The sequence below is a fragment of the Ailuropoda melanoleuca genome, unplaced genomic scaffold (genome assembly GCF_002007445.2).
Source record: "Ailuropoda melanoleuca isolate Jingjing unplaced genomic scaffold, ASM200744v2 unplaced-scaffold3570, whole genome shotgun sequence".
Lineage (NCBI taxonomy): Eukaryota > Metazoa > Chordata > Mammalia > Carnivora > Ursidae > Ailuropoda > Ailuropoda melanoleuca.
Genome location: NW_023206837.1, coordinates 1 through 10035, shown reverse-complemented (window position 1 = coordinate 10035; position 10035 = coordinate 1). Strand labels below are relative to the sequence as shown.

Below are 10035 nucleotides of genomic sequence, written 5' to 3'. Positions count from 1 at the left end.
GGTGCATATGGCCCTTCTTTTCACTACATGTGTATCTGTTTGTTGTAAATTCCTACTAGTGCAATTGCTGAGTCATAGGGTATCTCCAGTTTTAACTTTTTAAGGAACTCCATATTGTTTTCCAATGTGACTGGAACAACTTGCATTCCCACCCACAGTGGAAGAGGGTTTCCCTTTCTCCACATCCTCTGCACCATTTTTTTTCCTGCCTTGTCAATTTTTGCCATTCTAACTGGTGTAATGTGGTATCTCAAGGTGGTTTTGATTTTAATTTCTCTGATGGCTAATGCTGTTGAACATTGTTTCATGTGTCTGTTAGTCATTTGTATGTCTTCTTTGAAGAAGTGTCTGCTTATGTCTCCTACCATTTATTGACTGGGTTTTTTGTTTTTTGTTGTTGAGTTTGATAAGTCCAATAGATCTTGGATATCAGTCATTTGTCTGAAATGTCATTTGCTAATATCTTCTCCTATTTTCTGGGATGCCCTTTAGTTTTTTTGGCTGTTTCCTTTGCTGTGCAGAAGTTTTTTTAAAAAAGATTTTATTTATTTATTTGACACAGAGAGAGACAGCCAGCGAGAGAGGGAACACAAGCAGAGGGAGTGGGTGAGGAAGAAGCAGACTCCCAGCGGAGCAGGGAGCCCAATGCGAGGGTCAGTCCCAGGACGCTGGGATCACTCCCTGAGCCAAAGGCAGACGCTTAAAGACTAAGCCACCCACGCACCCCTGTGCAGAAGCTTTTTATCTTGATGCAGTCCCAAAATTTCACTTTTGCTTGTTTCCCTTGCCTTTGGAGATGTGTCTTGAAAGAAGTTACTGTGGCTGATGTTGAAGAGGTTACTGCCTGTATCTCCTCTAAGATTTTGATGGATTCCTGTCTCACGTTGTTGTCTTTCTTCCATTTTGAGCTTCTCTTTGTGTAGGGAGTAACGGAATGGTCCACTTTAATTCTTTTATATGTAGCTGGCCAGTTTTCTTAGCAACACTTAATGAAGAGACTGTCTTTTTTCTTTTTTTTTAAAAAAGATTTTATTTTATTTATTCGACAGAGAGAGAGACAGCCAGTGAGAGAGGGAACACAAGCAGGGGGAGTGGGAGAGGAAGAAGCAGGCTCACAGCAGAGGAGCCTGATGTGGGGCTCGATCCCATAACGCCAGGATCATGCCCTGAGCCGAAGGCAGACACTTAACCGCTGTGCCACCCAGGCGCCCTGAGACTGTCTTTTTTCGAATGGATATTTTTTTCTTGATTTGTCCAAGATTAGTTGATCATAGATTTGATGGTCCATTTCTGGAGTCTCTTTTCTGTTGCGTTGATCTATGTGTGTGTGTTTGTGCCAGTACCATGCTGTCTTGGTGATCACAGCTTTGTAATATAGCTTGCAGTCAGGCAACATGATGCGTCCAGCTTTGGTTTTCTTTTTCATCATTCCCTAGTCAGTTTGGGGTCTTTTCTGGTTCCATACAAATTTCAGGATTTTTTGTTCCAGCTCTTTGAAATATGCCATTGATATTTTATTAGAGATGGCATTGAAAGTGTAAGTTCCTCTGTTCAGGATAGACATTTTAACAATGTTTAAACTTGGTTTCCTTCTTTTTATAATAATATTTTATTATGTTATTTAGTCACCATACACTATATTCTTAGTTTTTGATGTAGTGTTCCATGATTCATTACTTGTGTATAACCCTTTTTCTGATCTGTTGTGTTGTTTTTTTTAGTTTTTATAACATGTATTTCTATTTATTTCTTCTCCAATCTTTACTCTTTCCTTCCTTCAGCTGTATTAGGATTCAGTTGTACTTTCTCTAGGTCCTTTAGTTGTCAGGTTAGGTTGCTTATCTCAGATTATTCTTGCTTCTTGAGGTCTTCCTGTATGCTGTATATTTCTGTCGTAGGATGACATTTCCTAGAGAAATTAGGTGAAGGTGTTAAAGGTTTTATACGCTTGTGTAGTCAGTGTGTGTGTGCGTGTCTGTGCATGTGTGTCTGTGTGTGTGTGTGTGTGTGTGTGAGAGAGAGAGAGAGAGATCTTCAGATTCTATATCCACACAACACCAGGAAGGTGTTCACTGCTTTCCCACGGTGTCACTAAAATTGATGCTGTGATTTGGTTTATGACACAGAAACCCACCAAGACACACTTGCTTTGCACTGTCGATGCCTCTGTAGCCTCATGTCCAGCACGCACTTAATGCTGCTTCTACCAAGATTGCACGTTGAGCTGGGTGGTCCTGTGATGCACACTGAGTGCAGCTGGGATTCATGTGAAGGTTCAGATGTGAGCACCAGGATACTTGTAATTCATTGGTATTTAGGGACAGGAATAAACATTCTGAGTGACTCTGTTTTTTTTTGTGGTTTTTACCCTATCTGCTTTCCCATTAGAAAAATTTTCTAAGTCAGAGAGTGAAGAGGTGAGCACATAATAACATGTGCAGAGAGGGTCCCTGGGGGCAACTGCTCTATGGAGAGGAAGCCCCAGACCCTGACAGGAAACCTGCCCACAACCTCCATCTGCAGCTGCTCCTGGGGCTTAAGGACAGAATGTGACTAGTGTGCACCCCCTGCTGGTCCAGATCCCCTTCTACAGTGAGGTTTGTGTCTGGGCTCACACTGATGTCCCCTCACTGTGTCACCGGCACAGTAATACACAGCCGTGTCGTCGACTCTCAGGCTGTTCATCTGCAGATACAGTGTGTTCTTGCCATTGTCCCTGGAGATGGTGAATCGGCCCTTCACGGAGTCTGTGTAGTATGTGCTACCACCATTATAGCTAATGTATGCGACCCACTGCAGCCCCTTCCCTGGAGCCTGGCGGAACCAGCTCATGGCATAGCTACTGAAGGTGAATCCAGAGGCTGCACAGGAGAGTCTCAGGGACCCCCCAGGCTTCACCAGGTCTCCTGCAGACTCCACCAGCTGCACCTCACACTGGACACCTGCAGACACAAGACATCCTGGTCAGGAAACTGTCACACACCCCCTGTTTGTCTCCCTCAGATCCACTCACATACTCCATGTCTCTTGTTCAGCATGAGTTACCTTTTAAAAGAGCAACAATGAAAACCCAGCCAAGCACAGACTCCATGGTGAGCTCTCTGTGTTCTGTCCTGATACTGATTGGAACACCTGGAAACCCTGGGGCTGGGGCTCCTCTCCCAGCTGCACAGTCAGGTTTGGGCTGTTTTAATCAGCAGTGGGAGGGCCCTATTTGCATGTCCTCTGACTATATATTCAGCTTGGGATCTACGTTGACATAGAGGCCAGTAACCAGAAGAGATGTGACTGCCTTTGTTTTGGTGGTGTTGGTCACTTTTGAAAAGAAAATATGACATTTCAGTATAAAACTTTCCAAAGTATGTAGGTGGCCTCCATGCGCTACTTTGTTCTTGCATATTCGCACAAATCTTTTGGGACAGGTGTCATGTTATCCATAAGGAAATGTAAACCTACATTAAGAATCTTAGTGGTTTTGTGAGATGTCCAAGAGAATGTACCAGGTGTGAGTTAATCCCAGTCTTGCCCTCTGCTCTTCCCACAGGACTTGTTGTCCCATGAACCATCTGGAGGACAGAGTGGGGAGACTCCTGAGGAATGTGAAACTCTTCCAGTAATGGGGACAGTATGATTTTACTTGCTCTAGAGTTTACCTGAAATATAGAGAGAATAAGGTTTCATGCAGGTGTATTTTCTAATATTTCAATATCTATGTGTTCCTTCGAAGTCATCTCTATTTTAGGAACTGTGATGTGTGTGCTTGACATGGGACAAACTGCCCATACGCAGTGTGTGTGATATGATATACACTGGTTTCACAGTCAGCATTATCCAGAGTGAGCAAATCAATTCTCTCTAAAATTTCCTGTATTTTCCTGGAATTCCTCCCCCTCTTCTGTTTTTCACCCTTCCCCTCATAACTATGGGCATTTCTCCTGTTAATTACACTACTTTTGGTCTTGAAGAATTTATAGATGTGCAATTATGTTGTATGTAATTTTATTTGTAGAACTTTTTTGCTCCGTATAAATCTTTGAAAATTCAACCATGTTGCTGCCTGTTGCATGTATTTTATTTAAAGATTTTATTTATTTATTTATTTATTTGAAAGAGAAACAACCAGAGAGAGAGGGAACACAAGCAGGGGGAGTGGGAGTGGGAGTGGAAGAAGCAGGCTCCCAGCAGAAGAGGGAGACCAATGCGGGGCTCGATCCCAGGTGTCTGGGATCATGCCCTGAGCCAAAGGTAGATGCTACCAGCTTAGTCACCCAGGTGCCCATTTTGCATGTATTTTAATGTTTGGCAGCTTTCCTAAGAGTGAACATGGCATAATTTTATTTTTTAAGTGGTTGGTGTGGATAGGGATTGTTTCCAGTTTCAGATATTGGAATAAAGTTGCTTGTCACCCTGCAGATGCAGATATGGGTCTCAGCGAATATCTTATTCATGTGTTTTCCACAACTAAGCTGAAGAGGATGACAATGAACAACTTTGCATCAATGCAGGAGTTTCTCTGCCCTCTTGTGTTCATAAAATATGTAGATGTCTTTGAAAACTCAACTTCAAACTGGAGAATATAATTAAAATACAATTAGGACTAGGAATTCCCCCTGGGAAGCCATCTGGCCCTGGACCCTTGTTGTTGGGAATTCGATGATTGCTGCTTCAATATCCTTGCTGGATTTGGGTCTGTTCAGATTTTGTATTTCCCCCTTTTTCAGTTTTGGTAGTGTATAAATTTCCAGGAATGTATCCACTTCTTCCAGACTGTCCTAATTTATTGGTAGATAGTTGCTCATATTATGGTCTTAAAATTGTATTTCCTTGGTGCTGGTTGTTATATGTACCCTTTCATTCATGATTTTATTAATCTGGGTCCTTTCTCTTTTCCTTTGGATAAGTCTGTTTAGGGGATCATAGAAGTTAATAGTTCTTTCAGAGAACCAGATTCTAGCTTTTTTTTTCTGTTTTACAGTTTTCCTGGTTTCCATTTCACTGGTTTCTGCTCTAATCATTATTATTTCTCTTCTCCTGCTTGGTTTAGGCTGTATTTGCTGTTCTTTCCCTAGCTCCTTTAGGTGAAAAGTTAGCTTGCATATTTGAGATTTTTCTACATTTTTTATAGTAATTTTTAATTATATTATGTTAGTCAACATACAGTACATCCCTAGTTTTTAATGTAAAGCTCCATGATTCATTACTTTCATATAACACCCACTGTACCATGCAATACGTGCCCTCCTTAATACCCATTACTGGCCTATCCCATTCCCCCACCTCCCTTCCCTCTGAAGCCCTCAGTTTGTTTCTCAGAGTCCAAAATCTCTCATGCTTCATTCCCCCTTCTGTTAACCCCCCTTCATTCTTCCCTTTCCGTGAATTTTTAATTCTTTAATTTCCTCATTGTCCCATTCATTATGTAGAAGTATGGTCTTTAACCTCTATGTGTTTGAGTTCCTTCCAAATTTTCCCTTGGGATTGAGTTCCAGTTTCAAAGCTGTGTTGTCTGAAAATGTTCATGGAATGATCCCAATCTCTTGGTATCAGTTGAGACCCGATTTATGACTCAGTATTTGATCTATTTCGGAGAAGTTCCATGTGCACCTGTGAAGAATGAATATTCTGTTGTATTTGGATGGAATGCTCTCGATATGTCTATGAAGTCCATCTGGTCCAGTGGGTCATTCGAAGATCTTGTTTCTTTGTTGATCTTATGCATAGGTTATCTGTCCATTGCTGAGAGTGGGGTGTTGAAGTCCACTACTCTTAATGTAATACGATTAATGTTTTTCTATACTTTGGTATTTATTGGTTGATATAATAGGCTGCTCCCAAATTAGAAGCATAAATATTTATAATTGTAAGGTCTTCCTCTTATTTAGATTCTTTAAGTATGATTCGTGTCTGTTTACATCTCCTACTACAGTCTTTAGTTTAAAATGTAATTTATGTGATATCAGGATTGTTACCCCAGCTTTCTTCTGATGTGCATTAGCAAAATAAGTGTTTCTTCACTCCCTCACTTTCAATCTGGGAGTGTTTTAGGTCTAAAATGGGTCTTTTGTAGACACCATATGGATGGGTCTTGCTTGTTTTTAAATCCAATCTGATACCCCATGTCTTTTTATCGGAGCCTTTAACCCATTTATATTCAGAATAACTATTGAAAGAGATGAATTTAGTGCCACTGTATTACCTGTAATGTCCCCCTTTCTGTGGACTGTGTCTTACTTTCTGGTCTATGTGACTTCTTGGGTCTCTGTTGCCTTACAGTATTCCCCTTAATATTTCTTTAGGGCTGGTTTTGTGGTCACATATTCTTTCAGTTTCTGATGATCCTGGAGCTCTTTCTCTCTGACCATTCTGAATGACAATCTTGCTGGGTAAAGAATTGTTGGCTGCATGTTTTTCTCATTTAGTACCTGAATATATCTTGCCAGGCCTTTCTGTCTTGCCAAGTCTCTGTGGATAGTTCTGATGTTTTCTGATGTTCCTCCCACATTTCATAAGAAATCTCTNTTCCCACATTTCATAAGAAATCTGTTCCCCTAACTCGTATCAGGACAGCTTCATTGGCTCTGGGGTTTGCAAGTTTCACTATTATACGTCAGTTGTTGATCTATTAGTATTGATTTTGGGAGGCGTCCCCTCTGTCTTGGACTCGTATGCTTGCTTCCTTCCCCTGATGAGGGAGGTTCTCAGCTATGAGTTTCTCAAAAATACCATCTAGTCCTCTCTCTCAAGCACTGCCTCGGGGATCCCAATTATTCTGACACTGGAACATCTCATGATGTTATTGATCTCTCTAAGTCTATTTTCATATGCTACTAGCTGCCTATTTCTATCTTTGTCAATTTCCTTCCTTTCCCTCAGCTTATCTTCTGGATCACTGATTGGTTCTTCCACCTCATTTACCCAGGTTGTTAGAGTAGCCAATTCAGACTGCATCTCATTCATAGCAGTTTTAAATCGCCCTGATTAGCTCTCGTTTGTACTCTTAGAGATTCTATATTGTCACTAATGCTTTTTTCAATCCTAGCTGTTGAATTCATGATTGCTATCTAGAAATCTGTCTCTGACATCTTGTTTATATTCATATCCATTAGTTCTGTGAAGAGGACATTGTCTCTGGTTCTTTTCTTGTTGAGAATTCCTCCTCCTTGTCATTCTGTTGAGGGATGGTTGAGGGAATGGACAGAGTCCAAAATATCAACCACAACCCAAGCAAAATGCACCTTAGAAAAAATCCGAAGTAGTTGAAGGCTACCACAGATACGCCACAGAGCCAAGATAATCCAAAAGAATAAAAAAGAAAGAAAGAAAAAAAAGAGGGGACAAGAGAGAGAGATTATAATCTGTCAGGGTGGACAAAGGAGGGTGATCTACCTGTCCCTGCTTAATTTTGGGAGTCTGTGTGTAGAAGACAGTGTATCCCAAATTTGCAAAGAAATCAGAACTTACATATGTATCAAGATAAAATTGAGTAGAGTAAAAAATGGGCTATTATGGGGGACAAATGTATAAAACATAGATGTTAAAAAAGTAAAAATTAAGAAGCGACTTTTATAACTATGTTGGGAAATAAGAATCTATTTAAATGGGACCTGGGTTAAAAAAAAAAAGAATAAGAAATGAAATGAAAAGGAAATGTAAAATTGTACCCTGCAGTGTAAAGGAGTTGTGAGAAACACCTGAAGCTCCCTATATTATTTTCCCCTGGGGCTGGTGTTTTACTATCTGTGAGAAATAAACTTGTCATTTACCTGTTCTTCCACTCTGTCTTCCAGGGGAGGGGCCTACTGCTCAGTTTCTCAGATGTCTGCCTGGGTGGAGATGCCCCACTCCTTGTCAGGGCATCAGCTTAATGTGAGCTGGCCTTCTGTGTGGAGATTTCCCTCTGGGAGCTTATTGCTTCTCTTTAGAGGGTCTGAGGAAATATGGCCTTGCAGGAATCTCTGATCCAGAGGCTCAAGGTCGTTGTCCCATTTGCTCAACAAACACTCCATGTCAAACCATCTCCACTTCTGTGTGTACCAAACTCCACAGACTGTGCTACTCATGCCCACTGCAACACTCTTGGGGGAGTTCTGGGCAGCCATGATCAACTCTGTGCTCTCTGACTTTAAAATTGCTACTGCCTGTGGGCTTGACAGGGCACTCTCTTCCCCAGCCGCTAGGTTATGGCTGGTGCTGCCCCAGTGTCCTTTCAGGGGTCATACCACACTGAGTGCTGTTGCCCAGTTGTGGGCCCTGCCACATGGTGCACCAAACCACTCAATCCTGTGGTTCTCCTCCACCTTTGCCCCTCTCCTGGGGGAGCTCCGGAGACCCACAATCATCTCTGTGCTTTGTGACCCTGCCATTGCGAGAAGCTGTGGGCTCACTCATGCACCCGTTTCATTGGCTCCCGGTCATGGCTGAGTGCTTCCCCAGCGTTCTTTCATTGGCCACACTGCACTAAGAGATGTTTTCCTGTCATTGGATCAAGCCCTTTATATCTCCCCTGTAATGTTAAACAGCCAACACCTTCTAGTCCTTGTCAGGGTGGGTCAGGCAGACAGTGGTCTCCCAACCAGACTGGCTGTTTATGGTGACCAGAGCTGAGAGTACCTTCTGGGCCTGCTGACCATAACCAGTCTCGCTGCTGCACTGCTTAAGCTCTGTTTAGGTTCAGGATTCCCCATTCTTTCTGAGTTTCCTGGAATAGAGACCACGATAATCCATCTAGAGTTCTACCCTGTTCATCCCGTCTTCCCTTTTCAGCAAGGGATGTCTCTCACTGGAGCAGATTTCTAAGGTCTCAATTTTTTGCGCTGGTGTTATGTCACTTTCTGGTGGCCGGCTTATGTTGGCCCCTCTTCTCTTTGTTTATCTTCGGATATTTCTCTTGAGGATTCAAAGTTCCTCACCTCCTACCTTGCAAAAAGTAGTCATTCTTCTGCTTGTAGAGATCCAGATAAATCATACATCTTCATTGAATTCGTGTGTGTTCAGAAGGATTTGACAGATACCATTTAAATTCGAGGAACAAGGTGAAACAAGGTCACCTACTCTGTTGTCATCTTGCCCACTTCTCTCAAAATAAGGACTTTGAATGACACACTGTACCAGATTGATTCCTGATATATATTTCAGTCCTTTCTCTTTTCTTTTTGATAAATCTAGGCCTAGCTTTCTCAATTTTATTTTATTTTATTTTTGAACCACCAATTGGTTTTATTTTATTTCATTTTTCATTTAATTATGTTCCGTTAGTCACCATACATCATTAGTTTTTATTGCAGTGTTCCATGATTCATTGTTTGCATATAACACCCAGTGCTCCATGCAATATGTGCCCTTCTTAGTACCCTACAGTGGGTAGCCCATACGCCCTCCGCCCTCCTCTCTAAAATCCTCAGTTTCTTTCCCAGAGACCATAGTCACTCATGGTTCATCTCCCCTTCTCATTTCACACANTTTCACCCCTTCATTTTTCTCTTCGTTCTCCTAATGTCCTCCATGCTATTCCTTATGTTCCACATGTAAGTGAAATCATGTGATAGTTGTTTTTTCTCTGCTTGACTTATTTCACATGGTATAATCTCTTCATGTTTCATTCATGTCGATGCAAATGGTGGATATTCATCCATTGTGATGACTGAGTAATATTCCATTGTGTATATGGACCACATGTTCTTTATCCATTCATCCCTTGAAGGGCATCATGGCTCCTTCCATAGTTGAGCTATTGTGGACTTTGTTGCTGGGAACATTGGGGCGCATATGCCCCTTGTTTTCACCACATCTGTACCTTTGGGGTAAATACCTAGTAGTGCAAATGCTGGATCATAGGGTAGCTCTATTTTTACTTTTTGACAACCTCCACACTGTTTTCTGAAGTGGCTGTACCAACTTGCATTCCCAACACAGCTTAAGGGGGTTCCCTTTCTCCACATCCTCTCCAACATGTGTTGTTTCTTGACTTGTCCATTTTTGCCATTCTAACTGGTGTAAGTTTCCATATGTCTGTTAGCTATTCGTATGTCTTCCTTG

At 41.7% G+C, this 10035-nt stretch overlaps 1 gene segment (V, D, J or C); it reads right to left on the bottom strand.

Annotated features, from left to right (window-relative positions):
• Positions 1–2615: 2615 nt before the first annotated feature.
• LOC117798827 lies at positions 2616–3172 on the bottom strand (the record flags this gene model as incomplete). The annotated part of the segment is given in 2 exon segments: positions 2616–2942; positions 3046–3172. Coding segments are annotated over 2 exon segments (373 nt in total), but the record flags the coding sequence as incomplete, so codon positions are not given.
• Positions 3173–10035: the final 6863 nt, after the last annotated feature.